Here is a 21,414-nt window from a genome sequence, read left to right on the forward strand (position 1 = left end):
ATCTTCAGAATTGCACGTCTTCCTTATTTGCACAAGACCAAAATCAGTATTACTGGGAACGCCTAGCAGTGCAACAGACACCTCAGCAGACTTGAAGTGCGTTTCTTCTTTACCTCAGATTCTGCAAATGACAACTTTTTCATCACATTTCAGTTACTTTTGCATACATACGTATGTACCAGATGCTAATACCAGTAAGCAAAGAGCTGAGGCATTTGAACCCCTGGGAAACTACTTGGTTTGGGGTTCCTGCACCACACCTTAGAATTCATGTAGTGCGGGGGTTGTTATTATTATTATTATTATTATTACTATGCTCCAATTAGAAGCCAATACGTTAGAAATCTGAAAGATGGATTCTCACTTTTTCTTTTGTACAACTTTTTCCAATGCAGCATAAAACATGATAAATAAAACCCAAAACCTATGCAGAAATCTTACAGGTTCCTATGATTACAGTAATCCATATGCAGGAGCTCTGCAGTACCTAGTGGGTAGCTTCACGGAGCCACTTGCTGCCAAAGCGAAGCTATGCTTCTCTGAAAGTTACTACCAGGCTACGCTTGGTCCAAAATGAAGCTTTTGGACCTCAAAAGCTAAGTTTTCCCCTTTGACATTATCACAGTTGAAACAATTTCTTCTTTTTTTTCTTTTCTATTCCTACTTCTTCTTAGTAACTAATCCAACTCTGCCTGAAGGGTTTACAACTCAGACGCTGCCCTAGCACATGAGGAACTGATTAAAAGACCGTTAAAATCCATGGAAGATCTCACCCCTCTCCTGTGAGCTAAAAATCCCTTAAGTGTTAGAAAATGGTAAACAGTAAGATACGAATTGATTGATAACAGTATGAACTCTCCTATGTGAGAAAAACCAGAAATGAAATGGACTACAAATATATCACAAGTTCCCCAATCTTCTTTCCATTAAAATAGTTGTTGCTTACAATCTGCAGCTAATAAGAATAATTAAAGATACTGAATTTGATTTACATAATAGAATACATCGTTTTTACCCTGGCAGTGCCCATTTAAATATGAGTGATGACAATCTTTTGTTAGTAAACATGCAAATTGGGATCAGTTTAATATTTTGCAGAATTCAAACGAGAAGTAAATGTCTGTTTGCTGAGCTTATGCTGTAAGAGTCACTCCTTAATGTGCAATTTTGAAGGCACATATTTACCCCAAACGCTTTAATTTGGTTATCTCATTTCTCAGGTTCTTCTGCATGACTGCCCCATGCTTCGCATCATGCCTCAAAGCCAAACCTGAGGAGAAACACTTACCAAGAAAGTGAGGAGAAGCCTCGTCTTCTTGGATAAACACATGTCGAGCACCAGGAGGGATATCAAACATCTTAAGGTACCCTTTGGCATGTGTAGTAGTCAATGGAGAAAGCAGAGATGGAAAGAAAAAGTAATAGCCATGGTTAGGAGCGCACTACATGACCCAGCTTCTACTTGCAGAAGAGGGCATCCATCATCAACTGAGAAGCAGTGTCAGAAAGAAACTGAGCAAATAGTTTTGTAACGTATTTGACAAGACCTCCTTGTGTTTTTTCTCTGTCAGGGAGAGAAGAGAAACCAGTTACAAATCTATTTGTCACTTGACTAGCTACACTGCGACAGGCCGTATCAATCAACACTTCAGGCAAAAATATGTTTCCTATGTTCCTCAGCGTACGAGGGGGAAAACCACAAGTCTTCCCGATTATTTTTTCCAAATCGCTCATCAGCCCGGCTGTTAGATTTGAGTTTACTTACTGCCATGTTAGATGTTAATGTCTTAAGTGTGTCTGCTTACTTCTGAGACATCAAAGACCGGAGAAAGGTGGGTGTAGTACAGTGTGTTGTCGCTACACGTCGGAAAAGGCTTGTCTGTATGGAAGTTAATCCAAACTATTTACAACTGGGAATGTAAAACGCATCAATTAAATTGCTACTGCTGAAGTGACGGGGCTGAATTCAACTCTCTACAGCTAAAAGTAAAAAAGCTGTTCCCAAAGAAAGCAATTCTTATTTTAATTTTCAATTATTTATCAGTCCAAACCACAGGTAATTACTGCAACATTAAGTAAGTGTTGTCATTAGGAAGGCTAACATCCCTCCTAGGGACCTGTCAACAGATGCTTCTATATCAAGTTTTAATCAAGAGCATCATAAGCACTCTGAGTGCACGGTATTTTCATATTTCTATTATTTTCTCTTTAACAACTGCAGATTTAATTACAGCAAATCTCTGTAGATCCCTTTTATAAGAGCTGAGTAAGTTTCTCTCTGTTTTGTACTCTGCTATGCAACCCTCCTGAGTAATCTAGCCCCGCTATAGAAGCGGTGTAGATGTGACAAGAGTTTTGTTATTTGTGCATTGCAAGCACAAGACGTAGCATTTAAGTAATTCTGTTTCATCCTGGGGATTCTGGGACTAACGAATGCATCGGTAGTTTGTCATGCACCTGACATACTGCAGCTCCTCAGAAAATCTAAGCGAAGAAAGAGAAGAGCTAGGAATATGTAGCATCACGGTCTCGGCTGACGAGCGACTGCGCAAACAGCATTTGCCAATCTTTTCATTGATTGCCTTCTGAGCATAGGAAACGGAAAGCTTTTGCCTGATTTGGCATTATCTATCACTGTCTGAATGGAGGTGAGAACTGCAGCAAGAACTCTCGAGTTGCCATGGATGCCTCTCTTTCTACAAGCACCTGAAACTTACCCAGCGTATTTTTAGACTCCTTTGTTTCAGAAAGGGAAATATTGCGAGCTCCTTTGGGCAGTGTAAACGCTCCTCTTGTCTTCCCTTAAATAGAACGTCTGTAATTAGTGCTACGGGAGCCAAGTCTTGTTCTTTCATTGACTACATTTGTCGGCCAGATGGTCTTTAAAAGTGTAAAATTACGTTATGCGTTCAAATGCATTTCAGGCAGAATTAGACACATCTAGCAAATGTTAATAGTCAATGAAAGTCAAACCAGTGAAAATTCAGGTAGGTGATTTAAGTTGGATACTTGCAGATTTCATTTTCCAGAAACTTGAATTCTTTTTGGCACCTCTTGCTTAAATGTTTTCCTGTTGGAAGAGGTCAATTAGTCTTTTTAATGACTGGATTGCCAAAGTTAGGGTAAAACAAGGAACATTTCATAAACACTTTATCACTTTAATAAACATTTGCAAGTAAGTGGCTGATTAACAGCAGTCTTCCCTGAACTATCTCCTAGCACTGCCTATCACTTTGCATTGTCGTAGTTTCCAGACACCGAAAATACTGTGCAAACATTCAGTCGTGCGCTGTCAGCCTGTCTGACAATGCAGAGGTCCTCGGTGGCCCGCAGGCAGAAATGCTGAGCCAGAACGTGGCGGGGTCAGGGGCATACTTTGGCCTCTGCTGGCCTCTCGTTTGCCCTGTTCATCTCCCAAGGAGTAAGCCAAACCACAGGCTTAGGCAGTCCACGGACTGTGAGCTAGGAGCTGCAAACCATTGGTATAGACAACAGAAACCAGACTCATTAGAGAAAGCTCTTATTGGACTGGATCCAAAGTTGTGACGTGAATATCCTCTCTGCCCCCCAAATTCCAATCATTTTCTTAGCGGAAAAATCTGAAATGCTCTTAGAAGGCTGAGCACTTATTTCTGCTGATTACTTTTTTTTTTTTTTTTAAGAAAAGCACAGTAGCTGCCAGCTCCAGAAACACACAGGCTTATATATGAGGCTCAAGTTATAGTCTTAAGTCCATCACTCCCAAAGTCAGAATGATTCTTGCGTTATTCCATGTCCAATCCATCAGCCTCCAGGGAACCATGCCTTTCAGAAAGGCTCTCTACTGTAATTTGAGAATTACAATCAGTAAACTTTTCCAACTGCTTTGTAATAATTAAGTATTTTCAGCAGAATATTTTATGTATTTTATTTCCAGTCACACATTAACTTATCTTTGTCTAAGTTTATCTGTCTGCTCACTGTCCAAATTTAAATATTAACGCTGCAATAAAGCTTGCTTCACGGCAGCAATTACCAGCCTCTAAACTGTTAATGCAGCATTCACATTATCTGTCCCTTAGCCTTTCTGTGCTCTGTCTCAAAACACCTAGTTCTATCAGACAGATATTCCTCAAATAACTGCTCCCAGTCATACAGGAGATACACCTCCCTGAGGAGGTTCCCCAGACAGAAAGAACAAAACAAGCAATACAGGAAAGCCTTAAAATACAAAATAGTCACAGCAAAATGTACCAGATAATACTGCCCTGGCTTAACAAGTAACTGACGAAACAGAAACGTCTGAAGAAGTCCAAGGAGATCTTGAACTATTATTGATATGAAATGTATTGCAAAATACCCCAGAGCGCAGTCTGAGAATTGTAACCAGGTCATTCTTAGTTCTGAGCTAACAGAATGCTATCATATGTTCCACTGGATCTCAGTCACACAACTTAAAGGGTAGGAGAAATAAGGATTCCTGCCAAAGCATTTTCATATTTGGTTCAGAATTCAGCTGAATTTATTTTTAATTTGTTTATTCGACTAAAGGGCTGTAATTTTTGAGAAAGCATCATAAAAAACCAATCTGACATCAGGATCCATATGCTCATTTCGCATGCACAGAAATTCAGACTTCCATTTAAAACTCTTGGGTTTAAGTTTGAGAGGAAAAACTTGTGAAAGGCTTAATCTTTAACGTGAGAAAAAAATGTTTCCTTGAGTCCTCCTACAGACAGAGGCATGCTACGCTTAGTGTCAGAAAACTACCTTGATTTCTTCTGCATTTCACTGTGAGAAGAACAGTTCGGTTTTGTTTAGCAAAACTCGGTGTATCCACGCTTATCACAAACACCGTCTGGCTGGGCTTCAACGTTTACAAAGAAGAACTAAACATGCTCTGCATGGTGAGTGCTTCTCGATACACTTGACTGACTGAGCTTGTTTCTAACACGTCCTTCAAAGGCTGGAAATAGTACACTGTTTTAAAGATGTCCTTCCTTTATCAGGGACTAAACTATTTTTGCTTATCAGCTTACAACGTGTGTTTTGCCACCTTAAAATAGGTTGCATTTCTGACCGGTCTGCAAAAGCGGGAAGCACGACAGAAACACCAGAGACGACAGAAACTATATCCGGATGCATGACAATGCGATTCCTACCAAGCTTTTTGGGAGTGCGGGTAAAGGTTCCCTTCACAGTTCGGCAATGAGAGTTATCCCCGCCGCAGACGCCACACTTATCTTCAACCTTATTGGAGCCAATTTCCTTGTCACAACCCACTTTCTGCAGAAGGAAGAGCAAAAAAAAAAAAGAGAAGGCTTTGTCATTGGTCGTCGGTTTTAGTTACGGTGGGAAGCCACTGCAAAATTAATGCATAGAGGAAATTACCACACAACACTAATCTATTTTATTTAAATGCAAATTACTTGCAAATCAGGTGCTGGATGATGGTTTTCATGTGAAAAATAGGAAGTGATTCTTGCTTTATATTCACTGTACTTCAAGACTAAGAAAGATGGGGAAGACAGAAAAACAGACACAATTCTTTTCAGATATGAAACTAGGTGCAAAAAAGGCAAATTCCGTGGAACAGGTCTGTGCCATTGCTCTAATTTAATTTAAATCTCAAGGAATTATGAAGAATATGATGTTGCAAATATTTAATTTAGAACCATGTGCAAAGTCTCTCTCTGCACTGTTGACTGAGTTGTTCTGCTTGATCCTAACCAGAGTTGCTCTGTAACACAGCACAGCTCGAACTCAATGACGACCTTGGGACGCTGTCACTCACCACGCATTCTCCACGAACACAAATGCTGTAGGGATCTTTATAGGAACAGCGAGTCCCATCGTGTGCCAGCTGTTTCATATAAGCAACATCTCCGGTTTCTTTGGACTGGCAGTACAGGTGACATCTCTTATTAGCTGTGTAGCAAGGAAAGAGAAGTAACTGCATAAATTGACAGCAATCCAGATGTGCTTCAGAAAAATATCCCACTAAAGGAGTGAAGAGAATACGACAGAGATAGAAAGGACCTTTAACAGACAGCTGTGGGGAAAAAAGCAACTAATTTGCTTTTCTGTGAAATATGGGCCTATCATTTTGAAATGTTCTCAGAGAAATCCGTTCCTTTCTCAAGAGGCTCCTAGGACTGGGTTCTGGACTATTCCTAAAGCGGCTTTCACTCCGATCCTGTTGGGAACAGGGCTGAGTTTACAAAATCACAGGGATGCAGAAAAATGACAGCAGAAAAATGAGTCTGCGAGAAGACACTGCTAAAGCCAGGTGAAAAGCACAGAGGATTTGGATCTCTAACTTTCTTTATCCTTTTTTGAAAATACCAGCTGAACACGTATTCCCTGGTTAATGTCTGAATCTAACTCCTTAGCCATCCGAAGATACCCGAGGAAGAAATGCCAGCAACTCCGCAACACCTTTCAGTGAACTAGGAATCTGCCTTTGAGCTTGAAGCTCTCCTTGTCACTCAAGGTAATTACTGGGGTATACTAACGTTAGTACCAAAGACTGACAGAATCAGGCTGAGGCAGACGGATCTATAAAAGAGTGGGAAAATACCAAGAAGGACTTCTCAAGTAGGGCCATTAGTAAAACACCGTTAATACTTTCAGCAGCCGCGATCAAGCGTTGACCCTTGGCACTCAGGTAGACGCGGAGCTGTAGGGGAGAGAGGGCAGGAATCGTTTTTCACGACCCAACCGGCAGCCTTCCACACTTTGCCCCAACAGCAGAGAGCCAGACCTCGCCAGTGCAGTGCATTAAATGCTAAGAGCACCCACCAACTATTCCAGCAGCAGCTGAGAGCCTCAAGCCTCTTGCTACACCATCTTCTCACTACGAGGAGGATGAAAGTCAGGGGAAGCTAGCTGGCCTAGGCTTGGGGAAATGACCGCTGTCTCGCACGGCACTGTTCTTTCCTTCTGGGGCAATCCTTTTTTTCCTGCTTTTTAGTCTCACCTACACTCGCTCACACACCGGTTATTTCTGGTCTCTGCGTGGCTGATGAACAAGACCCTCCCCAGGCTCCGGGAGGTTCCAGGACTGACTTGTAACAAAGGCAAATAACAGAACTTACAGTCAGGGTGTTCATAGGGCAGCCAGTGGTGCTTGCTGTTCTGATACTCAAAGTGGGAGTTGCGCTGCTGACACTGCTGCGCTCTGAAGTCCTCAAAATGCTTCGGACACTCCTCTGTATTGCAAAGTTGAAACTCAAAATTGACACCAGCACAATCTTCACCTCCATTAATGGGCCTGTGGAGAGAAAACATTCAAGAGATTCTAAAACCCTCTGGACATTAGCTCTGGGGATTTCTCTTCTGTCTCAGGTGAAATTTCACACTCTATTTTAAGAGACAATTTTGCAAAAAAGACATGTGAAGTGACAGAAATGGAAACAGAGCAGTTACACTGCACAGATACACACTTGCAGTATAACCTCTGAGCTTGCCCAGGCATCCCCAAGGCACAGGCTGAAATGCTGAAGTAATACATGTGCAGCTATACGCTGCCAATAGTTGATTTACAATTAGAGATTATCTGAGTTTATCCTGCAGCTTGCTGAGCTCATGTATTCTTCACTCTCTTACACATGAGCTAAATCCTTGGGAGGGTTTTCCACAGGCTTTCCTCTGGAAATTCTTGGATTCTCCAAAAATGGTCCTGGCTCCCTACAAAGCGCCATATTTCAAGGGGCTTGAACAGAATGTGGATTTTGGCAGACTCCATCCAAAACATGAATGCCATTTAAATTGACACCTATACTGATTCCCAGTTGACTGGAACTACCACCTAGCCAGAAGACCTACATTGGATTGTTGCACTGGCGTGTTCGAAAGCGAACTCCAGTTCCACAGGTGCGTGAGCAGGAGCCAAACTTTGTCCAGGGTCCCCAGTTGCCATCCTGCTTCAGCTGGTTAGCGTTCTTCCACATGCAGTGACCTTTATAGCACCACTGAGACAAACCGGGCAAGGAGAACAGGTGAGAACAGAAACAAAACCCAAACCAAATGTATAATGGCAGTAAAATTGAAAGCATACACAGGCGAGCTCACGGGCTGAGGAGGGACATCTCGGAGAACAGACTGGAAGCAGAGACTTCCCTGGGGACAACGAGGGTGAGGGTCTCTGTACCGTGGGCCCCAGAGGACCTGATCCCCCCCCTGAAGGCAGTCTGCTCCGTGAACGCGCCGCCGAACCCGAGCCTCAACCCTGCCACGGGCAGACACGTGGAGCTCAACACGTTCCACCCTCCTCTTCACCTAATTTAGGTCTTTGTTTCATTTGAGTCTTAGTCACTACCACCTTTTGGAAGGAATTTTCATGTTCTGAATATTAGCAGGATAAAGTTTTTGCTAAGGATTACTTGGGGTTTTTTTTCCTCCTTTTTTTCTCCATACTGGCCAAATATCACGCTTAGGCAAATAGGCTGGAACAGAGGGCTAGTCACTGGGCAGGGTGTTGTTTTGCTGCTGGCTAGGGCATACTCAGATGGTACAAGTGGCTCTTCTGTATCTCAAAATACATGGAATTTGCTAAACAAACATTTATTTGAGCATAATTTTATAATTAAAAATGAATTAGCAGCAGGACACCCACTAATGGGGGTATTAAAAGGGAAAAATAAAGAGCTAATCCTAAGCCTACACAAACATTTCGCCACAGGATGTCTGGACCACAAGCACTAAGAAGCGATCCTACAGTAACGGCATTATCTGCTACTGTGGATTCCTAAAGACACTTTACGGACACTTTGCAGATGAGACGAGAATCCAAAGAACATAACGAAAAGGCCACAGAAGAGGCTGAGAACGGGTTACACCTCACCTGGGATATTTCTATGTCCAAAATTTACTTTGTACTATGGCAAACCTTGTACGGTTCACAGAATATCAGACTGGGACAGCACAGCTCCCTCGTTTCCCTTCCTCTGGCTCCACCCAGGGGATGCCGGGCAATCCCCTATTTCCCCCTGTGCCTTTCAACCCAAATGAATGCAACCGTTGGGGTTTTTTTTCAATTGAAAACACAATACTTACTTTTCCAGGGGCACATTCTGTCCCGTCGAGTGGAGGTCCTTTCTTAGTCTTACAGAAATAGGGGTTATCTGGATGGCTACACCACAACTGCTTGCATGGGTCAAAGGTTCGGAACTGAAATGCAGAACATTTATGAGACGAAACTCAACACTAGATCATCAGTACTTTTCAGATAAGGATTCAACCCACCCGGTCAATTCATCCCACACGCATGGCTACCGGTAAGCACAGTATCTTCAGAAAGACAAGGGCAAAAGTATCTTCAAAAAGAAAAGGGCAGTGCTTATTCCCTGGATACCCTAGCCCTGAGCTGGTGGGAAGCGGAAAGGAGGAGACACCCAGAAGTGGGAGGAAAAAGAGCGTTTCTTCCCTTCTTCCTTGGGATCACTACCACAAGTCTGTGTCACGTGGACCATGCTGCCATCCGCTTGACCATTAAACCAAATGACCCAGATGACTGGGTTTCACCCATAAATACCTCTCTCCTCTTTATAGATCTGTTTAACTGCTCTTCAATTATGAGAAAATGAGTATATTGCAACTCTTTAGTAAGGCCAGACACCAACTGGCTGAATGAACGTTTGTTGTTGCAATGACTGCCTTGGACATACCGCTGTGCACATTTTATAGCCAACGCCAAAATCAAAGCGACACTGTTCGTCCATGGAATAATTGATGCCTGGCAGTTCAGGAAGCTTGGGCCAATCATGTTCGAAAGGGTCGTCAAGAAGACAGTCGTAAGAGCTGTGGAAAGATACACAGAAGAAAAACCGTAAGAAGATGTAGTGATTTTTTTTTTTTTTTTGATCAGCAAGATCAAAGCACTTATTCTTAGTAAGGCAATACTCCATTTCTCCAACCTGACTTCTATCCTGTTTACATATTTATTGCTCCCCAAAGCACAGACAGTCCCTTCCATAGGAATACTGCCTAGTGCAACGTGACTGAGCATTGGAGGGAAGATCCTACAGCAAAATCCCTCCACTCCCAATGCCAAAGGGCAACATCTCAACGTGCTTCGACCTGGATTATGATTCCTAATCCAAAGCCTAACACAAAGCCCGCTGCGGTCAGAGGGAGTCTTTCCACTGGCTTCATGGCACTCTGAAACAGGACAGTAGTCTGAGAACAGGCCTTCTTACCCGACACCTACTGTATTCACAGGGATGAAGCCCTGCCTATCCAAAGGGCAAGACTAAGGCTTGCTTTTTTCTCATTCCTGTTTAACTCTGATGTCTTAAAATAGTGATACTGGTGGGCTGCTCCTCCTACACCGCGATATTTCACTTGAAGCTCTAAGGTCTCAATCAATTACTGTTTTATGCTTTATGTTACAAATAGGGCTTCTTCTGTAGGAGATGCGGGTCAACTAGTTTTCACTCAATTTTGACTGGAAAAAACAGCTATTTGCAATGGAGAAGGAAGCCTGAGTAAGAACTGGATGAAGAGTGACATACATGGAGGGAGACCGGAGCCAGCAGGGTAGAGATCTGTTCTCCTTTTCTCCCTAATTCAGACATGTGCATGCATGCCGCCTTCTCTCTTCCACAACTTTTGCTAGTTCCTTTTCTGAGTTTAGGGCTTCATCCTGCCAGTTTCACAGCATAACTCCTAGAGAAATCAAAAACCTAGGGAAAACACCAGCTACCTGACACCAAGTCTGCCGGGAAGACTCCTGCTACCATCCCCCAGAGGACGCGATGGGCTTTTGAACATAGCCCGAAGTGAGGAAGCATCATCCCTGGTTTATAGCTCTTGTAATACAGATTTCAAGGGAAAAAGAGTATGGCAAAAAGGGTGATGGGAAAATGCCCTACTGGAAGAGGCCAGACATGGAGACAGCGGCGTCTCGCCGCTGCTGCACCGAAGCGGAGCGCAGCCTCCTGGAACCCCTCCGAAGGCTGAATCCCTGTTTGGAAGCAGAGGGCAGGCCGGCCCGGAGGATCCCATTCCTCAGTACCTCCGAGGCCCCAGCACAGCTGTGTTTACAAAAAGGGCTTCCACACTCAAGGGTCCCGTTTACGACCCTCGTGCCTGCTCCTTTACGCCGGGATTGCCTCTCCTCTTCTCTTTGCTGCCTAGCAGAGGGCAGCACACCGGCCCCACGTCCCAGGACCTGCAAAGACTTCTGTTTCCTTTAGTAAAACAACTACCCCCCAGCGCTGACGGGTCCTTACTGTATGTATCTCTTGAGCTCTTGGCCGCTGCATCTGGACCAGTGGTAGCGATGGAAGGCAGCCTGCACCAAGGGAGCCATAACGCTCCCCATGGCCGTCTCATCCCCACATCTGTTCCCTTGCCCATCGTGCTCCATTCCCAGCCTGTAACAAAAGAATCGGCATCAGAGCCCAGGCAGTTCCCGCTCTTCAAACGGAAAAACAACTGTAAAGAAACCAGTTTCTCATGCGCATGTCATCACGCAAAATGAAATCGGTCTTGGCGTTCTACAGATATCACCTGCATTTCAAACTGATCTTCTCTGATGCCAAATCATAAGGACTCTCTGAATACTCCTTCATGTATACTTTGTTTTATTTGTTAATACCAGGAATGAACTAACTAGATGATGATGACTTCTTACGCTTCAGATAAATGAAAGCAACAATTCAACTCACCGGGGAGCAGTTCATGCAGACACTGAATTGTTCATGTTTGTATACTCATTTATCAAAAGCATCTATTTAAACACAGAGCTAACACAGTTATCATGTCGCATCTCCGAAGAGCTAACGTGGTTAGCACCTCCCCAAGCATGCACCTGGTACAACTTAATATGTGAGTGACCTGGTCATCTCCAGTTGGGCTAAATTCCTCCCAGTGAGCTGAAAAAGTAGCCCACGCTACATAAGGAAGACAAAAATCAGATCCTCAGTGCTTAACATTAACTCATCCAGACAGCTCACAAAGATCTTTGCTTAATCAGTTGCTCCCAACCTAAATTTTTATTGTTCTTGAACAGGTGCCAAATCTAACAAATCAGCACTTTCAGTCAATGAGAAGAAAGAAGTTAAGGATGCTTGACAAGCTACTGTCTCCACTGCCTGGGCCTTCCAGGTTTCTTACTGACCTCTTCCTCACCCTAGAGAAAACAAGTCCCCCCTCTCTATTCCCCTTGCTTTCTTCCCCCACTTATCTCTTCATTGCTTAAACCACTGATGCATTCCAAGGGAATGGAGATAAAAATAGGATAGCTTTCATATAGCCATTAAAATTAAACCACTTGAAGCAAGCAGGAGATGCAGTACCATAGTTTGTTGGCAATCTAATTGTAAAAGTTAGACTTACACGTGACCGGTTTCATGAGCAACAACAAAAGCTGATGAAAACCCATCCTCGTGGTTGAGAGTACAGCTTCGGACCGGGTGACACATGCCAGTAACAGGAGCGTATCCTATTGAAAGAAATCACATCTGATTCTTTTGCGCATTACATTTATTTTAAACGAGACCTCCCAATAAACTTACAACCTGAGAAGAACCTAGGATTATTTTCTTTTGACTGTTAATTTTTTTCTCTGCCTTTGCAATTGTTGCCAAACAGAGTAAATGGCGCTGACATACTGGGATTGATTCCACAGACAACTGTGCTACTTTGGGCACTTACACTTTTATCACCAAAACCGCAAAAGATTCCTGTTCAATTAAAAGGTAGAGCTATAGGCTGGGATGTTTTGCATGTGTTTGTATCAGTACTTTCACGTACACGCCGCCTGGTGCAGCATAGTGCATATTTTTTCCTCAGTAAAAGCCAAAACCCTTCTGACGGCAGGGAAGACTGCCTAACATCTCAACCTAACCAGTTTCATGGCAAGCATGCCAGCCCACACCTGAAGGAGAACTCAGACCCTTATCTCCCCCTGAAAGGTCAAGGGAGCATGGAGGTACAGAACACAAATATCTAAGACATCTCCAGCTGGACAGCCAAAACACGGGCTCACCCAGACTCCTATTCATCTGCACTGACAAAAATCACGTATTGTGAATTTATTTCCCATTATCTTTAGTTCCTTGAGTCATAAAGATTAACGCAGGTATCAAAGTAGTTGGTAAGCTTTTATAAAAAGAAATCTACAGTGAAGGACACAATAAAATAAAAGCGACGTTGAAGGCCAAGTGCACTGAACATTCCTAGTGATCCCCGCGCGCGCACACACACACACACAAACACCCGGTGTTTGAAGAAAGTAAATAGCTATTTACTTACATCTCTCCAGTAAGAAACTTAATCTGCTACAGTTAGACAGAAATGGCAAGGACTACCATGGCAAGGTCTACTTGCTTTTTAAAAAGTATGTAGAATGAACGGGAGGAGGTACTTTCTCTCCACAACAGGGTAGTGAGTGCATGCTCAGGCTGTCCATGTGGGCCTTTTCTAAAGCCAGAAGAGGGAACTGAAAGTTATGATGAGTGTACGTGCTTTCCCCAACAGGACCAGGTTTCCATACATCTTTAAAATTGAACACTTCTTTAAATACTTGCTGAATAAAGGCCTACGTTACTTATTGTCTCAGGATCACATAACAATGCAATTTTCAAATTTTCCTCTTTTCTGGCAGGCACTAGCCCAGAAACACCAAGTCCAGATAGTTTTGCTCCAGGTCAGCTGCATTACCTTGCATACCAGCAGGCCCAAAATCTTGCCTGGTTAAGAAGATGGCATGGTCGTGGTGCTCAGAGTGATTGGGGTCCGACTTCTGCTGCTGATACGCCCAGCGGCAAACGTTTTCCAAGCTTCTCGAGGGATTCCCCCTTTCAATCAAGCTAATGGACTGAAAGAGCAACACATTAGACCCAGGAGCTCCTACAGGTAGGAAATTCAGACAAGTTTCTTTCTTCCTAATACCCTATCACTCTAAGTCATGACAGCCTTCCTTCCTGTGAGAAAAGAAAACGTGTATGTTAACAGTGACCATGCGCATGTAATAGTACATCTTTCAGGGTTTTTTTTTTTTGAAAACAGTTTAATGAGTGCTCATATCATCTATGAAAATAATTGCCTTTCTGTGTATAGCCTGCAACGTGCAGGAGGAACACACAACTTGATGTTAGGACCGGACAAAGACATTTTTCTTTCTTTTGCTGGAATTGCTCGCAGTCTTGACTGCAAGGTGACAACGTGACTCAGTTGAGATGAATGAGCACATAGTGACACACACAGCCGGTGTGGAGGAAGCGAGTGACATAAACACGTCAGACAGTGCCTCAGCTGGTGCAAATCACTGCAGTGCCAGTTTATGTGTAGTGACAAACACAGATTAAACATCTGGTTCTGTGAGACTTGTGCTACTACAAGCTCAGTAAATTTAATTACAAGACAAACATCAAACTGGTCTTCTGACTTGCCCAACTTCAATGTCTGAGTCAAATGGAACATGTAACAATCTTTATCAAACCCTAAACACCATTACTGCTTTCCTCTCGTCCTGAACAATTTAACAAGCATTTGTTTCAAAACTCTCCGAGTGTATTTTACCAGCAAAATCAATGTCACAAGTACTGTCGAGGGTACAAAGTAGAGGAGTGTGCTGTGACCCGGTAACAGGGGTCTACACAAAATGAGAAAAGGAGGTAGTTAACACTAGGAGACTGCTTGGAGGGGACGCACCAGCAAGCTGTGTTGGTCAACCAAGGCGATTGCTTCTACTAAACTGATTTAATTCCCGGAGAACTCAAAAGGGCAAGAATTCAGGCTGCAAGCCTGAGCCAGTCCTGCACCTGTGCCACAGCAGGGACACTCGTGGTCAGCCTCAGGAAGGAGGGCACAAGCACATTTAGCAAACACCAAGCAGGGAAAGCAGTTCTCTGGAACCAGCTGGTCAGTAGCCTTCTGTTTCCACAGCCCTTCACGTGGACTATAATTACAAAGAAGACGAAGGCGGAGAATTGGTTCAGAGGCTTGCTTACCTTCGCGTACCCCAACATGATCATTCGGACCAGCACGACATTTATGTGAACGCCCAGGGATTCATCGTGGTAAATTTCATTCACCTGAGAAAAGAAGGGAAAAATTGAAAAGAAAACACCACTGATGATAGCAAGGGAACTTCCAAGGCTGTGTGCATGTTATTTCAAGTGCTTACACCACTACAGTCTTCTCAGAAGAGGAGTCAAGTCTCGAGTCATTTCCACGCAGAGAAATGCAGACCACACTTCCCGTCATCACACACCCCCTCACCCAGAACTTTCTGAAGCGCATGTCAAGACTCCTCTCAAGTTTACTGGCCTTTGGATCACGGCCAACAGAAAAGGTGATTGGGGAATAAAAAGATTTCAAGTTCCACCCCTGCAAATGTTTATCTGAATGCTTGATTTCACTCATTTGATAAACATAATGAGGGAAATGAGGTTATTCCTGAAAGCAAGGTCATAGCAGTGTGTCCAAGTTCACTGAGGGATTTAAAAGCAGATAGAGTTTGCTTTAACAACAGATAAACCCATCACCATCCATCCCATGTGGCCACCTCTGCTATGTCATCTGGCCACTCTAACTATGGATGAATTCCAGATTCCGTTCCTATTTGTTTCATCAACCATTCGTCTCACTTCAATCAGTTTAAACACATGGGATGAGTATTTTAGCGAGGAGAGCAAGCGAGCATGTTTTTGTTCATTTTGTAAAAGATTCTGCTGCCAGTAGCTCTCACTCAAGGAAATGTGCCGTTAACTTCAGCATAGGTTTGTCCTCGGAAAACACTCAAGGATTTGGCTTAAAACCATTTCTGCATTCTGAAGCTCTAGGCTGGGAAGGCAGAATATTTAGACAATGACACGAACAACGAGGCTCCATTTCTGCACACATGTAGGCATGTGTTTAGCTTTAAAGATGTGAATAGTACTCTTGATTCTAAATCAGTCTTAAAATTAATGGGCAAAGTGTTTCCAAATCCCAGAAATGCTTTGGAAATTTTCATCTCAAAGTTTTAAAGTCAACAGCGTTGCCAGAGACATAAATGCTGTAGTATACCTTACAGGGTAATGATATCTCCAAATATACTTGATTTCTGCAAGTCAACGCGTTCCGTTAGAAAAATTCACCAGCTGCATGAAAGCATGTTAACGTTTATGCGATCTGGAAAGACTTACTACCTGAAAAACAACTGCTGGCCTGAGAAAACACCCATCCGTAAGAGAACCCCACGAGACCTCCAAACTCTAGTCCTCCAGGACTGCAGAAAACATACACAAAAGAGCAAACTTCAAAGCCCACAGGGAGTCCTCATAAAACAGTCCATGGCTTTGCACCACATTAGGTCTGCAGAGGTCCCCAGTGAGACCTCTACACATCATTTCAAGGCAGAATTTTGATTCACGTGTTTTTAGCCCCATTTCCAAAGGAAATAAAGAACAGACAGTCACTCCCTCTGGTAGTTCTAATGCCTCAATAAATTTTGGCCCCGTTTACCACTTCCAGCAACACTTGCAAACAATAAAGGCCTCCAAGAATTTAAGTATCCAGAAGCTTTGTGAAAATAAGCCGGTGATTAGAAATAACAGTCTTATTCCTGCTCACAAGGAAGGAAAGACTACATATCCTTTGTCACACAGACAGACGGGAGCTTGGAGAACACTCCCAGCACAAGAGAAGCTCATGTCCCATGAGAGAGCCCAGCCACAGGACAGAAATCCAGAGGTAACACTGCAGTTCCACTGCTCACTGAACAACTGAAATATTTCACGGTGGTTTTTGTTTTGAAAAAAATTTTTTTAGAAGCAGTTAATACTGCTGCCCTACTTTTTAGAGATAAATTAGAATTATGTGGTTGCTTTTGTACTCAAAAGAGTATTTGTGGAAGTGAAGTTAAAAAACCCCAGAATTATGCTGATGGGTCAAAAATCGTTCTTCTTGAGGACCTTCCCTGTGTCTGGGAAGGTGAGAAATGTCCTGCCCCCAGAGTGTAAATTAGGGGGCTAAAACATCTGCAGATCATCAATGAATCCACTCATCCCCCTAAAACCAAAATAAATATTATGGGTAATTGGTGAAAAATAAATACCACTGTTCAGAAGCTGGTATATTTGAGCAGGATTTAGAGGTTTTTTTTTTTTTTTTAGTCAGGCTAAACAGAACTTCCCCCTTCCCCTCAGGGAAAAAGGTCATTCCGAGTTGTCCAGACTGTGGGACCTGGCACAATGATTTTAGCCCATGGTTTTTAAAAATGCAATCCCTTTTAGGACCAGCTGAGAACAGACTGTCAGCAGGACAGTTTTACAAGGAATGAGCACATAACTCAGACTGCCCGTCTTGTGAAGCAATTATTCCAAAGTTCAATTATTCATCTCATATTTTCTCCCTATTAATGCAATAGCATTGCTCCCACAAAGGCTTGTGTCAGAAAAAACGTTCACATTTCCCTTGTGCCAAGAAACGACAAGCTTCCCACGAGTGACTTTCCTAGAGGCAAAAAGGATCCTGGACCTCACCTGAAGATTCTCGTCTTCTTCAAGATTTCTCCACAACACTATTTTTTACCCCATTCTCTGTGGATTACTTTGGACGGCTCCACTACAGGATTCCTACAGGGACTAAGTTCGTATATACTCTTGTGACCAAAACCCAGGAAATTTTGGAAACCCGTAACCTCGCTGGAAGGACACAACTCTAAAAAAGGGCAGGAAAACGTCAGTGTAGGCTGCAGCACTTTCAGACTGCTGGAACTGCATCTACGCTGCGGATACAATGGCAAAAGAAATTACATTCCAAGAAACTGGTACAAAACGCACATATAAATCACACCCCAGGAAGCTTGATTTGTCTGATCTGAACTTGTGAAACGCATCACAGATGGCCAACTGGCCATATAGCCTCTGTTGGAGTACTGAAAAGCAGAAAGGGGTTGGACTGAATTCAATAGCAATTTGCACAAGAACAAGTCGGTCGGCACTCTCACTGCGACAGTGATGACAACTGAGAGACTCCACAAAGCTGGGAAGTGTCTGTTTACCAAATGGATAAAAAAATTGTTCAAACAGACAAAATAAATGCACCTGGCAAATGAGCTGCAGGGCTGCAGTAAGGAGCACTGGAAAGGGGAGATAACTGCTAACCAAGAGACTTCAGTGCTTCTGTAGAAACTCAGCCGTGTTGACGCAGTATGAACGTCATGGGTGAACCCACCTTCCATGTACTCGTAAGACAACAACGGTGAAATCGAAGGCACTCTCCAGCCAGACCTCCTCCCCACAGGAGAACTGGCTGGATTCTCACCCGTCGCAGAAATTGCTGCCTCCTGACCCGCAGTCAACCACACATCCCCAAGTTATGTTGGACGGTTCCTCTGAGCACCTTTTGCAGCACGAGCTCTCGGTGGCCGGCCTTTCAAATTCGGGACAGACGGCAAGCTGCAGATGCACGGTTGGTTTGGCACGGGTACCGTGCGGTTCCCCGTCGGGGTTGCCCACCAGTGCCTGCCGACCCTACCTCCGCGGTGCCCAGGCAGGGCTTGCAGGCTAGTCCAAGGCAATCTGCAGCCCTCCCAAGGGCTGAGGTGCCAAACGGCTTGGCAGGGGGTAAACCATTTGCCTAGCAAAGCCTCACCCATCGTCACGGTCTCCCCAGACCGGCTCCCAGGTCTGCCAGCATAAGCGGTCCCTTCTGGCTTTCAGCCGGAGGAGGACTAGGAGGGATGGCTGCTGCTGGGTCGAAGCACCAAGAGCCATGGGAAACCTGGACTCTGCCCTTGTTTCTCCTTTTTTTACTCGCTTTACTTACTTCCTTGTTTTATTACTCGCTGACCCAGACTGAGTTTGCTTTCCTGTTCTGTTTTTCAGGTCCTGCCTGTAGTGACCTCCTTTGATATTTTTTTGATGAAAAGCTCTATATGAGAACAGTATTACCTTGATTTCCAGCTCTTCATTTCCTTCTCTGAGAACCTATGGCGACTTTGATCACTTTTGTAAATTACCGAGATATTTCAACAGAAATAATTTAAGAGTAACTGAACTGACTGAAGAAAGTTAGAGAAGTTTCTTTGCTGACATTTCCCTGCCTCTGCTCACTCACAGCAAGTTCCTCTCCACTTGCACCAAATGCTTCATTGGACTCTCCTTGGGTTTTGGGGACCATACAGCCTCAATGACCTTCTGCTTCTGCCTTGATGAAACTACTTACATTTCTGTCACTGACTTGCACGGGGGGACGTGCAGTTTCTTAATTAGTGTTCTACAGCGAAGGAATGTTGAGTAATTCAGAAATTGATGATTAATGCCGTCAGCTGCTCTACTGTTCACATCACTGGAAATGAAACAGCTTTGAAAAAAATAGTCGACTACTGATCTAACTGACCATCTAGGGTATAAATCACTAGATTAAATGGCAAGGAGCGACTCTTGCTCTTTTGGTGACACCTTCGCGTGCCATCAGTCTTTACCACAGGCTGAGGGCAGTATTAGATTAAAACCAACGCAAACTGATACACAGGAGAAGCGAGTGCGTGATGACTGTATGCTATAAAAACAGCTCCCTAACAAGTCATCTTGACAGACAATAGGGTAAGGTACAAGCCTGACAAAATCAAAACTCAGGGTTGTGAAGAAGGGTGGCTTTGAAGGAGAAGCATCTGCCATAGCCTCTTCACTCTTGTGATGAAGAGAGAGGGTCTGGGCCATTCTCGAAGCCCCACAATTCAGCTCCACAGCGGAACCCACCAGCTGGATGAGAGGTGAGAACGACGACTCCCAAACTTGTAAGAAAAAGTCACCGTGTACAGAACAGGCTATTTGCCCGTAAAGAACATCCCCCAGTGCTCACCGTGATGTTGGAACGTGAGGAAACAAAGCAGAGATTTTCTTCTGAACCGTGCCACTCAGGCACGCCTGCTTGCCACAGAAAGCTGGGCTGGGAGATGACAGCTCAAAGGTTTCAAGTGAGAGAACACAAGCTGCCTCCTTCCCCTCTCCTCCTCCAGCTCAGCACCTAACCCACAGCCCAGTCAAGCCGGTAGCGAGACCGAAATGCCCGCTGCCTGCTGCGAGGTCTTCTGGAGGTGTCCAGAATCTGCAATGCAGGCAAGACTCCCAGAAAGCCACCGAGCAGAGGCAAAAGAATTGGCAGGAACAGTGCTGAACTTGGGCTTCTCTGGCTACCTTTTTATTAAAAGAATTTTTAAAAGCTCAATACTCTTCTGTGTCTGTCATCTCCCCCTGCATTTATTTTGCATCACGTTTGCGTCTCATTTCCTGGTTTACCTGCACCTTGTTTAGAAACATCATCTAAAAAAGACCACCATTGTCAAAATCTTGACAGGAATGACTAGATTCTTACAAAAGCATTCCTTCTAAAAGCAGTAACCACCTTTACCGTGGTGGACCGACAGCTCCTCAGGGAAGCGGTGGGTGTTCCAGCTGGCACAGGCTCTGGGCTGACATCCACTCCCAGCAGATGGAGCCGCAGACGTTTAAGAAAAGATGGCAGAGTTTTGGGACGGTGTATCAGCTCTGCTGTTTACAAAGTTAAATGTTTTTAAAACTCAAAGGACAATATTCTGAAACCATCTTTAATGAGGACTTACTGTTGATGGTTCGTGAGGTGCGTGGTAAAAAGAAAATGATTCCCTGTAAGTACTGTGCCAAGAATATTTTGTTACTCACAAGAATAATAACTTTTCATCCCAAACTTCCGGGATTCAAAAGCTAACTTGCTTCCACGGTTGCCAGAACTACGTTAACTCCTATTTCACTTCCTTCAGCAATACAAATTACCCGTGCAGCTTAGCTCAGCCACAGGTGACTGCTCAGGGGACACGGGCATTTCTGAAGCGCTGCTAGCAAGAATAGCGCAGCAGATCTGCACGGAAAAACGTTGCAGATTACCCGCCTCATGCACGCTGTAGTCGGGCACCAGCAGCAGCTCTGATTTCCATGTGGAACTGCACAGAGTGAGTGCGGATCTGACTTTTCTCCTTTATCTGAAGTAATAAGTACCAGGCAAGTGATGGGGTTAGAGACTAGAGAAAGCCAAGAGACCTCTCAATTCAGTAACGTGTTTAGGCCCTGCTATGCACTTCTACACAGAGGCAGAGTGAATGGAAAAATGAGAGCAAGAGATGGGGAGATAAAGAACTGCAGGTAGCGTGTGTGCATGGAGACCTGTGGCTGAATTCTTAAGACATATCTGGCATCCTCTGTTCTCATTGAAGCTACTCGTAAAGCTGTCACTGACTTTGGCATGTGGACGATAAACTAAAATTGTTATTTAGAAGGAAGGCGGTATCTGCAAAACTGCAAGGCTGAGTGGATAGTGATCACCAAAAGAGGAATTCTGTCACAAGTAGCCTGCAGTTTGAGAAGGAATGATGGATGGAACCCTACGGCAGGGTTCGGGAGATGGAGGCTACAATTCCTTATGTGCTCCTGGTAAAGGTAAGATCAGGAAAACGGCGAT

At 44.0% G+C, this 21,414-nt stretch overlaps 1 protein-coding gene and 1 long non-coding RNA gene across 5 annotated transcripts in view; one reads left to right on the forward strand and one right to left on the reverse strand.

The window, feature by feature from the left end:
• Positions 1-21,414, reverse strand: part of ADAMTS3 (ADAM metallopeptidase with thrombospondin type 1 motif 3) — a 135,381-nt gene that overhangs the window by 11,998 nt on the left and 101,969 nt on the right. For all 4 annotated transcript variants that reach the window (XM_075039321.1, XM_075039329.1, XM_075039312.1 and 1 more), the window contains 11 exons: positions 14,940-15,023; positions 13,648-13,804; positions 12,322-12,427; positions 11,214-11,357; positions 9,648-9,780; positions 9,037-9,150; positions 7,807-7,952; positions 7,077-7,252; positions 5,774-5,907; positions 5,142-5,265; positions 1,289-1,369 (listed from right to left, as the gene is read on the reverse strand). In XM_075039321.1, coding sequence (XP_074895422.1) covers positions 1,289-1,369; positions 5,142-5,265; positions 5,774-5,907; positions 7,077-7,252; positions 7,807-7,952; positions 9,037-9,150; positions 9,648-9,780; positions 11,214-11,357; positions 12,322-12,427; positions 13,648-13,804; positions 14,940-15,023 — 1,399 coding nt within the window. The remainder of the gene's footprint in view (positions 1-1,288; positions 1,370-5,141; positions 5,266-5,773; positions 5,908-7,076; positions 7,253-7,806; positions 7,953-9,036; positions 9,151-9,647; positions 9,781-11,213; positions 11,358-12,321; positions 12,428-13,647; positions 13,805-14,939; positions 15,024-21,414) is intronic.
• LOC142036214 (uncharacterized) lies at positions 5,915-20,133 on the forward strand. The gene is made up of 3 exons (XR_012652117.1): positions 5,915-6,472; positions 13,592-13,842; positions 18,804-20,133. It is a non-coding gene; the product is annotated as an uncharacterized LOC142036214 (long non-coding RNA).

This window comes from Buteo buteo, chromosome 1 (assembly GCF_964188355.1).
Source record: "Buteo buteo chromosome 1, bButBut1.hap1.1, whole genome shotgun sequence".
NCBI lineage: Eukaryota > Metazoa > Chordata > Aves > Accipitriformes > Accipitridae > Buteo > Buteo buteo.